The following is an 18,441-nucleotide window of genomic DNA, read 5'->3' as shown; positions in this document are numbered from 1 at the left end:
CCCACGTTAGGTATAAATGCTGAGAAGCTAAAAGAGATAAATGTAAGAACTATTTTTTAGTCTGCCTTATGTATGTGTTTAACTCTGATTCTTGTAATAAACACTCCCTCCAGGCCATAGGTTAGCATGTAATCTAAGCTGAACCATTCAGATTCTCTCAGGATGAAGGGATCCTTAATTTTCTCTCAATCTCCTCTCAAGACTGAGGAATCCTTCTGTGAATCAAGTCAACTTCATCCAAAGCAATTTCAAGGCGCTAATACTATGCATTCACTCTCTGATCACCTCCAAGAAAACAGGGATCAACTGGCACTACTGTCTCACTTCCCAACCTAACCTGCAAACTTCTCTTCATCCATGTCCATTCTTAGCTTCTTGCCTTCTGTCACAGAGAAAAAAATTTTCACACAAGCTTAAAGATAGCCCTTCTATCTGCACACCTCATCCCATCTCCTACTGTCTACTCTAGATCCCTTCTCTAGAAGAACGAATCTCATTCCTCTATGCTACACATTCAATTTTTCCCATTTCTCTTTACCCTACATGGTCACCAATGATCATTCTCCCTCTTCCTTTCACAGCTGTTTCTTTAAAGGGCCATAAACACTCAGCCTTTCCCACCTCTCACTCCTTCACTCTCTGCAAATCTAGGTTTTGTTACCACTGTGCCCATTCATCCACCCTCACCAAGAACACTAATGAACCACTAGTTGGAAAACAATGTGGAAACATATCAGACTTTATGTCACTAAATCTTGCCTTCCAGGTGCCAGCCCAGCTGGTTCTCCCGCCTCTCTGACTGCCCAATCAGAATCTATTATTGACTACCTTTCCCAAAGCTCCTCTCTGATTGTTCATTTTCTCCAGGTCATGGTCCTAAGGTCCCTCTTGTTCCATCTTGTCTCTCTGTGCATTTTTACCCTTCCCAGGGCTTCAAATACAATCATTCTGCTCATTAACTTCAAATATATACATTCTGCTCACTCCCAAATCTCTACTTCAGTTCTGCCTACCAGACACTTCTATTTCAAACAGAACATGCTCGAAACTGCTCTCACTAAATTTCCACGTAAGGTCAACAGTAATAACTGTTAAACTTTAGTGTGCCACCATTCAACTTTGGAGCTTGTCAAAATGTAGATACCTAAGCCACCATCCAATCCATCTACCCTCCAGAGAATATGATCTTTGAGGATCCTGTACACATGGGACAGAAAATCTTCATACACAATAATCACTTCAGAATATTATGATGTAGGTGGTCCAGGCTTTGAGAAATAATGATCAGTGTTTTTCTTCTGTATGGAACACACAGAGAGAGAATGATTTTTGTATAGTATGCTTGGGAAAACAGAGGAAGCTGCTCATAGCTGGATGAAAATTAGGGGGATGCAACATTTCAGCATACTGGTAACCCACTAGTGGCACCCCACTGAGAAATAAGGAGGGAACACCATGTTATTCAGATAACCAGTAAGTACAGTTTACAACCAAGCTGAGCTTTAAATAGTTTAGGCAGAGGTGGGTATGAAACTGTTTCTCTCTGGTAGGTATTTTTGCGGTATGACTCTTCTAGGCTGCCAAATTATAGGGGAATTATACATTTAAACAAACACTTGAGCAAGAGGCAGGGTTGATAATCATTGAAGAACCACTCAGGACATCCTCCAAATAGAAGACCTTCACAGCTCCTATTGTAGGAAGGCAGCGCCCAGATCATCCTTATATACAATGTAGTAGGTGCTCAGAACGCTTAGTGACTTCCACTCCTCATTGCTTATATCATTTTCTCCTTTCACTGTACAACCCAAATTCTACTATTTTCATTATAGGCAAGAGAAAGAAAATAAAGAGAAAGGTAAAGGGGCAATATTTATATAAAATGAACAGAAGAAAAAGTATTATAAGTTTTCTTTTCAAGAGGTCAGTGACTATAGTCAGTGACTATCTTAATTACAAAGAAAAAGCTCATGACTATAAATCATTTAAACCAAATATAAATTTCAAAGAGCAATAATACAGACCTAAAATGTTTTAAAGACCACTTGATATATGAACACACAAAGATGAGCAAAAAATATAAGAATAAAATAGAATATTGTTTCTAGTATCAAAATACAAAAATGAAAGCAATGATTTAAGAATTGTTTTCTACAAAGAGAGAGATTAACATAACTTGTCCATTCTGGTAAACAGCTTTTAGATTCAATTTTAAATAATTTTTCTTGCAAATAATTTCTATAAAAGAAAAATTTTCAAAACTGAAAATATTTTGCCAGTTCTACCCTACAACACCTGATTTTGCAACAAATAAAAATAAATTAAATGATACTTTATAATATTTTTCTGAGTCCCAGCAAATATGACAGAATCAACACAGACCAGAAAAACACAAACAACAAAACACAAGTAATAGGTACATTTATCAGCCTGTTACCTAAATATTACTTATAAGGCAAATGATCTTAAAAACTGAGTCACTTTGTTTCAAAAAAAAAAAAACTGGGACATAATCGTGACAGTTCACCTAAGTTCTGTAAAGTATACTTTTTTTTTTAATCATTTTTATTTCATCCCTATAAAATGCTTTGTTCAATGTGCTTGGTGATAAGTTGTTTACCTTGTCCATTTCCAGTATTGTCAACATCAGCCAAACACAAACAGCCTTGATCAAATTCTTCTTTATCTCCCAGAACAGTAGACCACCAATCACGGGCTTTAAATAAAGACATTTTCGTTCACTCTAAAAAGAAAGCATTTATTTATAATCAAAATCCACTTTACAAAGTGCAAGTCACAACAGGATTTATGAATTGATTAACTCCTACAGCATACAGAGCAAACTAAACTTAGACAACTTTGAGAAAAAATATTGTATTTAACTCTAATTTTTTGGTATTTTGTGGACATACGTGAAACCACAACTCCAAATGAGTGGAAACATTAATCAAATATTTTGCCATGTCATTGGAAAGTGAAGCTGAGAAATTATACATTTACGTTGCATCAATTCTCTCCTCTGGGACATTTAGCAGACAACTGCACAAAGTAATATATTCTTTGAAGGATCAAGATCCAAATTCTACCAGCACTAGCCAGCACATAATTCCTAGACAAAACACCTAATTTCCCTTCAGTTTGGTCATTAGAAAGACTGTAGCATCTCCTGTCACAATGAGTTGCTAAGAAGAGCAAATGAGATCAAATGCATCAATGACTAATACCTGAAGGGGTACATTACAAGTACTCAAAAAGTACTCACTCTCTTTCCCCTAACTGTAGAAAGGAAGATGGAAGAGGAAATTCACACCAAAAAAAACAACTAGGAAATGTGGGCTGTAGTTTATTTATAGCACTAATTACCTGTGTGTCCTCAGGCAACTCACGTAACCCCTTTGCATCTTGATTCCTCATCTAAAATAAGTATACACCAGCCATACCACTGGGTTACGGATATGGTGGATGTGAAAGCACACTGGACCTTTTAAATTACAGTACAAACCACACAAGGGGCTTCCCAGGTGGATCAGATGGTAAAGAATCTGCCTGCAATGCAGGAGATCCAGGTTCAATCCCTGGATATGCAAGATCCCCCGGAGAAGGGAATGGCAACCCACTGCAGTATTCTTGCCTAGAGAATTCCATGGACAGAGAAGCCTGACAGGCTATATGGTCCATGGGGTCACAAAGAGTCAGACATGACTGAGTGACTAACACTTTTTAGGGCTTCCCTGGTGGCTCAGACAGTAAAGAATCCACCTGCAGTGTGGGAGACCTGGGTTCAGTTCCTGGGTTGGGAAGATCTCCTAGAGGAGGGCATGGCAACCCACTCCAGTATTCTTGCCTGGAAAATCACCATGGACAGAGGAGCCTGGCGGGCTACAGTCTATGGGGTCACAAAGAGTCAGACATGACTGAGCAACTAAGCACACACATAACATACCCACCCTGGGATTCTATGAGAATTTATTTATCTAACATAAACGAAGCTTCCTTCAAGATACACTGATTTGAATGATAGTCAGGATAAGCAGTCAACTCTTTTTATTCAAAGAAGCTCTGTTCTATAAGGTGGCAGCAAACACTGAATTTGCAAACACTGAACCGTTGCTTCCAGAGGAAATAGGGGGTTAGAGTCAGGCAAGCTTCTATTCACAGCATTTTCAGCAACCAATCAATACATAATTTTGCTTCTTGTGTGTTTCTATTTAAAGATAGTTTATTTTATATACTGCAGGTTCATTAACATTGATCTCAATGACCAACAACACTTGTAAATCAATCAAAATGCAGGTTCAATCTCTGGCTAGGGAAGATCCCCTGGAGAAGGGCATGGCAACCCACTCCAGTATTGTCTGGAGAATCCCATGGACAGAGGAGCCTGGTGGGCTACCGTCCATAGGGTCACAAAGAGTTGGACATGACTGAAGCGACTAAGCACGTACACATACATATGTTTATAGCAGCATTATTCACAAGAGCCAAAGGTAGAAACAAACCACCTGTCCACTGGCAAATAAGTGGATAATCAAAATTTAGTATATACATACAATGGAATTTTTTTTTTTCCTGGAGCAGCACTCTTTTTTGTTGAAGTATAGTTGATTTACAATGTTGTGTCAGTTTCTGGTATATAGCAAAGTGATTCAGTTGTGTGTGTGTATGTGTGTATATGTATGTGTATGTATATATATATATGTATATATATATATATAATATATATAGTTTCCATTATGGTTTAGTACAGGATATTGAATATAGTTCCCTGTGCTATACAGTAGGACCTTGTTTATCTATCTTACATATAGTAGTATGTATCTGCTAATCTCAGCTTCCTGATTTATCTTTACCCTGTCTCCCTTTTCCTTTTAGTAACCATTAAGTTTGTTTTCTATGTCTGTGAGTCTGTTTCTGTTTCATAAGAAAGTTTATTTGTGTCATATTTTAGACTCCCTATATAAGTGCTATCATATTTGCCTTTCTCTGACATTTCATTTAATATGCTTATCTCTAGGTTCACGCATGTTGCTTCAGATGGCACTATTTCATTCTTTCTATGACTGAGTGGTATTCCACTGTGAGAGAGAGAGAGAGTGTGTGTGTGTGTACCCTACATCTTCTTTATTCATTCATCTGTTGATGGACAGTTAGGTTGCTTCCATATCTTTTGTGTGTGTGTGTGCTCAGTCTCGTCCTGCTCTTTGCGACCTCTTCTTTGAGACCTCACAGACTGCACCCCACAAGGCTCCTCTGTCCATGGAATTCTCCAGGCAAGAATACTGCAGTGGGTTGCCTTTCCCTTCTCCAGGGTATCTTCCTGACCCAGGGATTGAACCCAGGTCCCCAGGACTGCAGGAGGATTCTTAACCATCTAAGGGAAGCCCGGAGGTCCCAAGAGGTTGCCTTTTCATTTACTTCATTATTTTTTTATTGAAGTATATGTGAATTCCAATATTAGTTTCAGGTTATAGCACAGTGATCCAGTATTTTTATAGATTATATTCCACTAAGAGTTATTACAAAGGGATTTCCCTGGTGGTCCAGTGGTTAAGACGCTGTGCTTCCCAGTGCAAGAGGCATGAGTTTGATCCCTGGTTATGGAACTAAGATTCCACATGCTACGAGCACAACCAAAAAAAAAAATCTTTTTACAATATAATGACTATAATTCCCTGTGCTGTACAACTTATCCCTGTTGCTTATCTACCTTTTTAACTTTTTATTGGATTATAGTTGATTTACAAAAAGGTCGCATTTTAAACAATTTCATTTCTGCAACATTTTCTAAATTACAAAATTAAGCTGATGGAGAACAGATTAGTGGTTACCAAGGTTAAGAGAGGGTATGACTTTAAAGGATTAATGCAAAGGAATTTCTTTGAGGTGATGAAAAAGTTTTAGAACCAGACTTGGTGGTGGTTCCAAGGCATAAATTTTATTTCTTAGAGCTGCATTCCTACAAAAAAAAAAAAAAGTGTATGTAATATAAAACACGGTGAGATTGAAATAAGATCTGTAATTTAGCTATAGTACTAAACAGAGTATAGTTGCTGTTGTTCAGTCACCCAGTTGTGTCCGACGCTTTGCAACCCCATAGACTGCAGCACGCCAGGCGTCCCTGTCCCTCCCCATCTCCCAAAGTTTGGCCATTGCATTGGTGATGCCAGCCAGTCATCTCATCTTCTGATGCCCTCTTCTCCTTCTGTCCTCAATGTTCCCCAATATCAAGGACTTTCCAATGAGTCTGGCTATTTGCATCAGATGACCAAAATACTGGAGTTTCAACTTCAATATCAGTCCTTCAAATGAGTATTCAGGATTGAACTCCCTTAAGATTGACTGGTTTGATCTCCCTGCTGTCCAAGGAACTCTCAGGAGCCTTCAGCACCACAGTTCAAAGGTGTTAATTCTTCAGCACCCTGCTTTCTTAACGGTCCAACTCTCACAACCGTACATGACTACTGGGAAAATCATAGCCTTGACTATTTGCTGGCAGAGTAATCTTTTTGCTTTTCAACACACTGTCTAGCTTTTTCATAGCTTTCCTCCCCAAAAGCAAACATCTTCTGATTTCGTGGTTGCAGTCGCCATCCACAGTGATTTGAGAGCCCAAGAAAAGGAAATCTGTCACTACTTCCACCTTTTCCCCTCTATTTGCCATGAAGCAATGGAGCCAGATGCCAGTGTCTTAGTTTTCTTAATATTTAGTTTTAAGCTGGCTCTTTCTCTCTCCTCCTTCACCTCATCAAGAGGCTCTTTACTTCCTCTTCTCTTTCTGCCATTAGAGTGATATCATTCACCTATCTGAGGCTGTTGCTGTTTCTCCCACCTATCTTGATTCTAGCTTGTAACTCATCCATCCAGGTATTTCTCATGATGTGCTCAGCATATAGGTTAAACAAACAGGGTGATAGCAGACAGCCCTGTCGTACTCCTTTCTCAATCTTGAACCAATCAGTTGTTCCATGCAGGGTTCTAATTGTTGACTCTTGACCCGCATACAGGTTTATCAGGAGACAGGTAAGATGCTCTGGTATTCTCATCTCTTTAAGAGCTTTCCTCAGTTTATTATGATCCACACAGTTGAAGGCTTTAGCGTAGTCAATCAAACGGAGGTAGGTGTTTTTCTGGACTTTCCCAGCTTTCTCTATGATTCAGTGAATGTTGGCAATTTGATCTCTGGTTCCTCTTCCTTTTCCAAACCCAGCTTGGACATCTGGAAGTTCCTGGTTCACATAATGCTGAAGCATAGCATGAAAGATTTTAAGCATGACCTTACTAGCATGGTCCAATGATTAGCACATTCTTTAGTACTACTCTTCTTGGGAACTGGGATGAGGACTCACCTTTTCCAGTCCTGTGGCCACTACTGGGTCTTCCAGATTTGCTGACGTATTGAATGCAACACCTTAATGGCATCATCCTTTAGGGTTTTGAATAGTTCACTAGAATTCCATCGCATCCACTAGCTCTATTAACAGCAATGCTTCCTAAGGTCCACTTGACTTTGCTCTCCAGAATGTCTGGCTCTGGGTGAGTGACCACACCATCGTAGTAATCCAATTCATTAACATCTTTTTTGTACAGTTCTTCTATGTATTCTTTCCATCTCTTCTTGATCTCTTCAATAATCAGGGGAAAGACTAGAGAGTTCTTCAAGAAAATTGGAGCTATCAAGGGAACATTTTGCCCAAAGACGGGCACAATAAAGGACAGAAACAATGGCGACCTAGTAGACACTGGACAGATCAACCAGAGATGGAAAGAATACACAGAAGAACCGTCCAAAAATGATCTTAATGAACAGTATTACTATGATGGTCTTGGGTGGCCCTATGTGGCATAGCTCAATATTTACTGTACTAATGTCAATTTAATGGCTTTGATAATTGTACTTTATCACTGGGAAACCACTATTCTTGCAGCTTCTATGTGATCGTAAAATCCTTTCAAAGTGACAATTTTAAAGAAACAACAGGGTAGGGGAGAAAGAAAATTCCATGTAAGGCCCTCTCTTTATGTTAAAAAACAAAGCAGTCAGGTAAAGGCAAGGGATTGATGAAAATGAAGGGAAAATACCTAGCAGGTAAGTAAACTTGTCATGAGTTTTAACATGTGGGAGAGTTTCTGAAAAACCATCTGTATCACCTGTTATTAATAATGGCACTATGTAAAACCATACAGATTGCCAGATGACTAAACTTCAAATCTCATGGCAAATATTCAAAACCATAATAAACACTTCTATTATACTTTTATTGAATTTTTTAATTTGAGAGGGATGTAACAGTATTTAATAAATGCCATATATTCCCATTACATACTTGAGATATATTGGAAAATTATAACACATCATACCATTGGACTGCCACAATAAAGACACATCATTCTCTTGCAGCCCAGGGCAGAATATGACCCCAGTTCAACACCATTCAATGATTCACTAGGAGGTCTCACAACACTCAGCATATAGTCATCATCACGGCTATGATAATGATGGATATGATTACTTCAAAGGACAAGAAGCATAATCAGGAAGGGCGAAAAGTGTATGTACCTGTAGTTTGAATATAAACACACATGACTTCATCAGATGAAAATACCTATTATGTGAATATGGCCTTAAAAACTTTTGTTAGTGAACAAATTTTTTCAGCTTGTTAGAATAAAGGTGGGTGGAGGGAGGAATCTCCAATATGAAAAATTAACTCTCCAACACTGTGTGTAAATGGAACTGTTCTAAATCAAGCAGTAATTTCTCATGGACTTCTATCATAAAATTGAATATCTATTCTTATTAACAAAATACAACTGGCAACATTTAGTTCCTTCCTGTTTCTTCTGCTCTACCAATTTCTCCTTAGACACCTACCACTTCATTAGCTTCTGAAAGTCCTCCTTTTCTAGATTATTTAGCTTTGCTACCCCAAGTGTAGTCCCTGGACTAGCAGGTCAACATCACCCAAGAGCTTGTGAAAGTTGAGAACCCCAACTCCACCCCAAACAACATCCGCAAGTGATTCACACGCACCTTGAAGTTTGAAAACCACTAGTTGAATTGATACCTGAGAGCCTATGCGGATGTTTTCTTATAGCAATGCTCTACTTCTCTTCCTTTTTACTGTGACCCCTACCACTAGTCATCTTTCAAAAGTTCAGAAAAAAAACTCACTTTTAAAATCAAGAGCCTCCACAGCTAGAAGGTACTTACCAATGAGCTAGTCTTCTCATTCTATAGGTATATGACCCCCCTAAGTTCAGTTCAGTCGCTCAGTCACATCTGATCTTTGCAACACCATGGACCAAAGCACGCCAGGTCTCCCTGTCCATCACCAACTCCCAGAGTTTACCCAACTCATGTCCATTGAGTCAGTGATGCCATGCAACCATATAATCCTCTGTCATCCCCTTCTCCTTCAGCCTTCAATCTTTCCCAGCATCACAGTCTTCAAATGAGTCAGCTCTTCGCATCAGGTGGCCAAAATATTGGAGTTTCAGCTTCAACATCAGTCCTTCCAATGAACACCCAGGACTGATCTCCTTTAGGATGGACTGGTTGGATCTCCTTGCAGTCCAAGGGACTCTGAAGAGTCTTCTCCAATACCACAGTTCCAAAGCATCAATTCTTCAGCGCTCAGCTTTCTTTATAGTCCAACTCTCACATCCATACAGGACCACTGAAAAAACCATAGCCTTGACTAGACAGACCTTTGTTGGCAAAGTAATGTCTCTGCTTTTTAATATGCTGTCTAGGTTGGTCATAATGTTCCTTCCAAGGAGTTCAGTTCAGTTCAGTCGCTCAGTCATGTCCGACTCTTTGCGACCCCATGAATCGCAGCACGCCAGGCCTCCCTGTCCATCACCATCTCCTGGAGTTCACTCAGACTCACGTCCATTGAGTCCGTGATGCCATTCAGCCATCTCATCCTCTGTCGTCCCTTTCTCCTCCTGCCCCCAATCCCTCCCAGCATCAGAGTCTTTTCCAATGAGTCAACTCTTCGCATGAGGTCGCCAAAGTACTGGAGTTTCAGCTTTAGCATCATTCCTTCCAAAGAAATCCCAGGGCTGATCTCCTTCAGAATGGACTGGTTGGATCTCCTTGCAGTCCAAGGGACTCTCAAGAGTCTTCTCCAACACCACACTTCAAAAGCATCAATTCTTCGGCGCTCAGCTTTCTTCACATTCCAACTCTCACATCCATACATGACCACTGGAAAAACCATAGCCTTAACTAGACGGACCTTAGTCGGCAAAGTAATGTCTCTGCTTTTCAATATACTATCTAGGTTGGTTATAACTTTTCTTCCAAGGAGTAAGCGTCTTTTAATTTCATGGCTGCAGTCACCATCTGCAGTGATTTTGGAGCCCCAAAAAAATAAAGTCAGCCACTGTTTCCACTGTTTCTCCATCTATTTGCCATGAAGTGATAGGACTGGATGCCATGATCTTAGTTTTCTGAATGTTGAGCTTTAGGCCAACTTCTTCACTCTCCTCTTCCACTTTCATCAAGAGGCTCTTTAGTTCTTCTTCACTTTCTGCCATAAGGGTTGTGTCATCTGCATATCTGAGATTATTGATATTTCTCCTGGCAATCTTGATTCCAGCTTGTGCTTCATCCAGCCTAGCATTTGACATGATGTACTCTGCATATGTTAAATAAGCAGGGTGATAATATACAGCCTTGACGTACTCCTTTTCTATTTGGAACCAGTCTGTTGTTCCATGTCCAGTTCTAACTGTTGTTTCCTGACCTACATATAGGTTTCTCAAGAGACAGGTCAGGTGGTCTGGTATTCCCATCTCTTTCAGAATTTTCCACAGTTTGTTGGGATCCACACAGTCAAAGGTTTTGGCATAGTCAATAAAGCAGAAATAGATGTTTTTCTAGAACTCTCTTGCTTTTTCGATGATCCGGTGGATGTTGGCAATTTGATCTCTGGTTCCTCTGCCTTTTCTAAAACCAGCTTGAACATCTGGAAGTTCATGGTTCATGTATTGCAGAAGCCTGGCTTGAAGAACTTTGAGCATTACTTTACCAGCATGTGAGATGAGTGCAATTGTGTGATAGTTTGAGCATTCTTTGGCATTGCCTTTCTTTAGGATTGGAATGAAAACTGACCTTTTCTAGTCCTGTGGCCACTGTTGAGTTTTCCAAATTTGCTGACATATTGAGTGCAGCACTTTCACAGCATCATTTTTCAGGATTTGAAATAGCTCAACTGGAATTCCATCACCTCCACTAGCTTTGTTCATAGTGATGCTTTCTAAGGCCCACTTGACTTCACATTCCAGGATGTCTGGCTCTAGGTGAGTGATCACACCATCATGATTATCTGGGTCGTGAAGATCTTTTTTGTACAGTTCTTCTGTGTATTCTTGCCACCTCTTCTTAGTATCTTCTGCTTCAGTTAGGTCCATACCATTTCTGTCCTTTATCGAGCCCATCTTTGCATGAAATAGTCCCTTGGTATCTCTAATTTTCTTGAAGAGATTCTAGTCTTTCCCATTCTATTGTTTTCCTCTATTTTTTGCACTGATCACTGAGGAAGGCTTTCTTATCTCTCCTTGCTACTCTTTGGAACTCTACATTCAGATGCTTATATCTTTCCTTTTCTCCTTTGTTTTTCTCTTCTCTTCTTTTCACAGCTACTTGTAAGGCCTCCTCAGACAGCCATTTTGCTTTTTTTTGCATTTCTTTTCCTTGGGGATAGTCTTGATCCCTGTCTAAATTACATAGCTAATGGCAGAAGCATTTCTGCATACCGTCTCCAGGTCTCTAGACCTGGTCTTATTAGGCTATCATTGCCTGCAATTTAATATCTGAAACACTGAAAAAGCATGGGTCAGTGAGAGTTTTCTTTTGTTCTGCTTTGTTGTAATTTTTAAAAGGCGGGGGGGGGGGGGGGGGTAGGTGGTGCTATTTTTAAACCTAGGTCCAACAAATGGCTCTTCTTCACAGGACCGCAGCTACTTCATTTCAGACCAACTTACCTTCATACTAGGGCAAAACATAAGTTAATACATAGCAAGCATGCACAGTCAGTCGTATCTGACTCTGTGACCCCATGGACTGTAGCCCACCACGCTCCTCTGTCCATGGAATTTCAGGCAAGAGTAGTGGAGTGGGTTGTCATTTCCTTCTCCGGGGCATCTTCCCCACCCAGGGATCAAATCCACGTCTCCTGCTTGCCAGTCATATTCTTTAACACTGTGCCACCTGGGAAGCCCTAATATATAGCAGAACTGCATGAATTACATTACGTCACAGTTTAGCATGCCTGCCCTCCTCCAGGCGATCTTTCTGACTCGGGGATCAAACCCATGTCTCTTTGCATCTCCTGCATTGGCAGGGAGGTTGTTTACCACTAGCACCACCTACTTGCTCTTAAATATAAGTCTTACAGACTCCAGAGCACATTGATATCTAATGGAACTCTGATGAAATCTTGTGATAATATAGGTATTTCTCCCATAACCATATGTTATACAACTTAAAGTTTCCTTGCTTAACAAGCATCCTTCCAAGCTCCAATCCTAACTCTTCACAAACAACTTACATAACTTTGTGGTTATAAAGTTGTAACTTCTTGAATCTGTGTCTCCCAGGCTGTGGCCCTCAGTCTGGCTCAAATAAAGCTCTTCTATTCTTATTATAGATTGTTTATGGATTATTAGTACCTATGTTTTCAACATACTAGGATAGAAAGGAACTTCCTCAAACAGAAAGAGAACACTTACATGTGAAACTCATAGTTTATACCATACTTAATGGTGAATGACTGGATGCTCTCTCCCTAATATCAGACACAAGTCTAGGATGTCCTTCTTAACCACTTCATTTGACTGTTATATTAGAGGCTGTAAATTAGCCAATTAAGTGGGAGAAAAATTGAAGGCTTACAGATTGGAAAGGAAGAAGTAAAACTATCTTTACTTACAGATGACATGATCTTGTATATAGAAAATCCTCAAGAATTCAGTAAAAACAAACAAACAAACAACCAAAAACTATTAGAGCTAGTAAACAACTCAATAAGGTTGAAGGATACAAGATCAACACAACAGAAATCAACTGTATTTCTATGTACTGGCAATGAACAATCCGAAAATAAGAAACAACTGCATTTACAATAGCATCCAAAGAATAAAACACTTAGGAATAAAAGTAACAAAAGACATATAAAATATATACTCTGAAAACTACAAAATATAGTCAAAAGAAAAAAAGATCTAAACAAGAAAATATACCATGTTCATGGTTCTGAAGCATTAACATTATTAAGATGGCAATACTTCCCTAATTGATCTCCACATTCAATGCAATCCCTACCAGATTTCCACATGGCTTCTTTGTACAAATTGGCAGGCTTCTGATGAAATTCTTATAGAATTACCAGGGACTCAGAATGGTCAAAATAATCTTTTAAAAGAAGAACAAAATTGGAGAACTCATATTTCCCCCATTTCAAAAATTACTACAAAGCAACAGGAATCAGGACAGTATGGTACTGGCCTATGAGTAGACATAGACAAATGAAAAAGAAGTGAGAGTTCAGAAATAAACTCATGCTTATAGGAGCCTTACTCGTAATACCCAAAAGGTGTAAATGACCCAATTGCCCACCAATTAATGAATATACAAATGCAAAGTAGCATAGCCATACAGTAGAATATTAGTCAGAGATGAAAGGAATGGAGTAACTAATATATGCTGCAACATGGATGAAACTTGAAAACATTACCTCAAGAGAAAGAAGCCAATCACAGAAGACCACATATTATATGATTCCATTTATATAAAATGTACAGAATACACAAATCCATACAGACAAAGTAAATTGGTGGTTTCTTAGGTTTAAAGGACAGGAGAAGACAGGAAAGCTATAAGCTCAGGGTACAAGGTTTCTTTCTGAGGTGATAAAAATATTCTAAGATTTACTGTCATGCAACTGATGGTTGCACATATCTGTGAATAGATTTAAAAAATTGAATTGTATACATTAAATGGTTTAATTGTATGGCATGTGAGTTATATTTCAATAAAGCTGCTATTTTTTGAAGAGTACATAGTGATGAACACATGGGGGATTGTTTTACTATTATTTGTGTTTTTGTTTATGTTTAAAATTTCCCATAATAAAAATAATAAAATAACATTTTATTCTCTTTAATAATTGAGTGACTTGATTTTTATTTTTCATTTGCTAAAATCAGTTCAGTTCAGTTCAGTCGCTCAGTGTTTTATTTTTTCTTTGGCTGCACTGGGTCTTCCTCGTGGCACGCAGGCTCTTCGAACTTCATTGCAGCATGTGGGATCTTTACTCGCAGCATGTGAGATCTAGTTCCCTAAGCAGGTATCGAACCCAAGCCCCCTGCACTGGGAGCACGGAGTCCTGGTCACTGGATCAAAAGGAAGTCCCAAAGTTTCACCTTTTTAATATTAGGATACTCCTGTATTTTGGCCACATTTACCACTCTATCAGAAGAACAATAGGTTGGCAAATTAAATTCAGAAGATTAGCAAAATAAATTCTACCCTTTCTCCTAGAAGGACATCCTACCCCATTGACAGAGAAAAAAAAAAATAACCATAAATTAAAACTCATATAAAATGCTAATTCATTTTCCAAGTTCAAAAACATACAGGTCTTGACTTTAACATATTAAGGTAAGCAGTTGGGTGGCAGAGGTCTATTACTGGCAGGAAAGGAAGAAAGGAACAATGGTAATAAGGCATTTTCAGCCATGAAATATGGCTTTTTTGTTACAAAAACAAATTTAAAATATTCCAAATAACAGAAATTTAATATGCATAAATTGATTTTAATTCTATTTAATTGTCTTCAATAAAAGTAAGAAATAAGAATTTGTATTTTATCCCCTATTCATTCAGTGTTAATTTCCAGATCCTTAATGATTTTCTGTTTTTTGCCTGTTGTGCTTAGTCACTTAGTCATGTTCAACTCTTTGCAACCCTTTAGACTGTAGCCAATCAGGCTCCTCTGTCCATGAGATTTTTCAGGCTAGAATTTTTGAATGGGCTGCCATTTTCCTCCTCCAAGGGATATTCCTGACCCAGAGATAGAACCTGCATCTCCTTTGTATCCTGCATTGTAGCAGACTCTTTACCCACTGAGTTACCAGGGAAGCCCTTTTCTGTTTTTAAATAAATGTAAAATAAAAACCAAATATCAGATTTTTCATGGCTATCACCTCCCTTCACTAGAAAAGAAAATAATAGCTAACATTTACTAAGCATTTACCAAGGTCCCAGATGCCATTCTAAGCACTTTGCAAGTATTCTAATCTTCATAACAAAACTACAAAGTAAACCACAGATACTATTTTATAGGTATTCTTTAACAAAGAGAGGTTAAGAAACCTGCCCAACTGATCACAACTATCAATACCAAGAAGTTGGAAATAACACCCAAAACCAGACTACCTACTGATAAATAAGTGCAGCCACCTCACAACAATTAAAAAGCTATAACTCTGTTAACATTAATTCTAATCACTGTGAGTTCAGACTTCAGGAAAGTATCTCCCATATTTAATTAAAATTTTAAAGGATGATTGGAAAACAATAATTAGAAGGTTTTAACAGATGCATATTATAAATAGCCACAAAAGACTGATTTCTTAGACCTTATTAGAATATTAAATAAGAACTCACCTCTTTATCCCTTAATCTCCAGAAATTCTCTTCCATAATTCTTTTTTGTTTTTAATACTTATATATATATGTTATCTCTCACACCAAGTTTACTCAGATTTAGTTTTCTTTTAAGACATGGGTGTTTTAATACCTCATTTGCTTGGTCCGAAAGTATGGAAGGATGGCTAGATGAACAGCTATGGCAATAATAACCCCAAGAATCTTCTGGAAGGAACACATGGGTGAGATGGCAGATGCTGTAATTAGGAGGCTAAGACATTGACACTACTGCTCTTCATTTCAGGAGCTTTATTTTCTCCATGTCATGCTAGTGCTGCCTCGAATTTTGGAAAACACTGGTCAGGTCTTCCAGTCCAGGCAAGATAACAAATGCACAGAATTAGAAGAATGTTGCTTTTGAAGACAATATTATAGACTCAATGCTAGAATTTTAATAAAAGCCACAAAAGAGGAAAGATCACAGGAGAGGGAGTTGGACAGACCTCAACTGTATGACCTTAGACAAGTCTCTCTTCCTCTAGATTCCCAGTTGTTCTGGGAAGATGGGAGAATAAAATAGCCTAACACATGTAACTACTTACCCCAATGCCCAATCCATAGGAAGCATTCAAAAAATGTCAGATAAGTGTCAGTAGTAACCTCGAAGTAGTAATAGCAGTAGTGTTGGTGGTGGTTATGGTATGTTCCGAGCAAGACAAAATTACAAATGTGAATGTGAACAACGGTCCCTCTGGAACGAAGATTTAAACTGAAGTTGAAAAGAATGATAGTAACTTTTCATTAATCAGCAAGAATGCTTTGTGTTTCAATAATTTTTGAGAATTCCTTATCCTGAGGGATAAGATCTGCTACAAACTTCAAAAGTTGCAAAGCTTTAAAAATTACTATATCTTATTGATACTGGATTTTTTTTGTCCCTTCAAAGAAGATTTCCATCCAGAAGTCTCACCAAAAACATAAGTGTGTGGTTGTAATTTAAGAACAACAATTACTCATAATTACAGAAAATGAAAAATTCCTTAAACTTATAACTTGTAAATCATTTGCAGAATTTACAAAGTTTCTTTTATATATTATTCTAAATAATAGTTCAATCTATTCACCAAAAAATCTTCAACAAATAATCTCTTTACGTATTTGCAGCAAATACAAATACATAAAGAGGTTAGAAAAATCTCTCCCTCTCTGACTACTCACAGACTTTAGCTAAGACTCATCCTTTTCCCTCCAGCATCCTCAAATTGTGGATGTCTGTGATATGGTTTCATTTTTAAAGTAAAAGTGAGATGGATGGTGGGGGTGGGGCGGCGTGCAGGCAGGAAAGATCCTCAAAATTGGACTCAATTGCAGGGCATTTAACTGGGGAAGAGAGAGAGATCACTTCAGTTCATCTAGACTGCTGTGGTCTGCAGTGTCAAAGAGAGAAGGAGAAGGAATAATCCTATTGCAAGAAGGAATTAAGGGGTATTAGTACATGCATCCTACTTCAGTCACAGGCTGGAAACTGCTTTGACCATTTGTTCAGAAGACTTGTTGAAGGGTCACAGGAGAATGCTTGTGCACCATGTGACACTCCTGATTGGAATCTTTAAAAATTCGTATCACCTTTTCTTGACATTCACAGGATCACACACACACACATTGTTCTGGCTGTTGTCTTTTGAATGCAAACATATTCCATAAGAAACCTGTTATCCTCTATCTCCCAAAACCATTACATGGCATCAGAGAATCAATCTGATCAAATATATATATATAAATAAAATAAAACACGGAAAGGGCATTCATGAATCCGATGTTTAATTCTAGACATACTTCCTTACCTGATGCTGAATCAGGTGGGTCCTGCCCCACCGTCCTTCGCGGTCTCTATAGACTTCCCTTTAAGAATGTCTGCCAGGGTCCCAGGGCTGGAACGACGAGCAAGATCGGACGTCGCAGAGAAAAGCAATCCTAATACTCCTTCTCGCTCTCCTGATCCAACTTGTTCCACGACCCAGGCAAAGAGAGCGTCTCACCAGGTAGCACCACCAGCTCCACGGAGTTGGAGTGATCCCATCAAGTAGCTCTCCCGCATCCTCTCTCTGTCACCCTCAGAGACGAGCAGAAAAAACGGTATCAGTCCCGTGGCAGAGATCAGGCAGGAGAGAACAGAGGAAAGTAATGCTGCTCACAAAGAGGAGGAAATGATGAAGGAGGCAGTGAGTGGGATGCAGCAGAAAAAGGACAGCAGCGGCGGAAGGGACACCTCCCGATTCAAGCCTAACTCCAAGCCATCTTCGCCCTGTTGTCATAGCACTTTACAACGAACGCTACTGCGCAAGTCAGATAGCCGAGTCCCAATGCCTTCTGGGGATTGTAGTCCTGAGTGTCTCCGGAGCGCGGAAAACGGAGAATTTTTCCTGATTGTTGGAATCAGATTTCTACTGGGCGGAGCTGGAGCGAACCATTGCCTACTCCTCATTAGCGGTGAGACAGAATTAATTCGATTCCCGTTTTCTGTCCTCAGACAGGGCTAGACGCGGGTTCGGAGGAAACCCGCCTCCCGCCTCTGGCGCGGACGAAGCCACGCCCCGCAATCCAGGCTCCGTCCCCGCCCCACGTGGGTGGGGCTTTCCCCTGCGGGGCGGGGCGGGGCGGGGCGGGGCGGGGCGGGGCGGGGCGGGGCGGGGCGGGGCGGGGCGGGGCGGGGCGGGGCGGGGCGGGGCGGGGCGGGGCGGGGCGGGGCGGGGCGGGGCGGGGCGGGGCGGGGCGGGGCGGGG

The 18,441-nt window shown here is 39.6% G+C and overlaps 1 protein-coding gene across 2 annotated transcripts in view; it reads right to left on the bottom strand.

The window, feature by feature from the left end:
• Positions 1-18,221, bottom strand: part of BBS9 (Bardet-Biedl syndrome 9) — a 473,303-nt gene extending 455,082 nt beyond the window's left edge. For both annotated transcript variants that reach the window (XM_018047135.1, XM_018047136.1), the window contains exons 1-2: positions 17,503-18,221; positions 2,621-2,743 (exon numbers count right to left, since the gene is read on the bottom strand). In XM_018047135.1, the coding sequence (XP_017902624.1) occupies positions 2,621-2,732 (112 nt within the window). In that variant the 5' untranslated portion in view covers positions 2,733-2,743; positions 17,503-18,221. The remainder of the gene's footprint in view (positions 1-2,620; positions 2,744-17,502) is intronic.

The sequence above is a fragment of the Capra hircus genome, chromosome 4 (genome assembly GCF_001704415.2).
Source record: "Capra hircus breed San Clemente chromosome 4, ASM170441v1, whole genome shotgun sequence".
In the NCBI taxonomy this organism is placed as follows: Eukaryota; Metazoa; Chordata; class Mammalia; order Artiodactyla; family Bovidae; genus Capra; species Capra hircus.
Note: the sequence above shows the minus strand (reverse complement) of the source record. Positions and strands in the feature narration are given on the sequence as shown.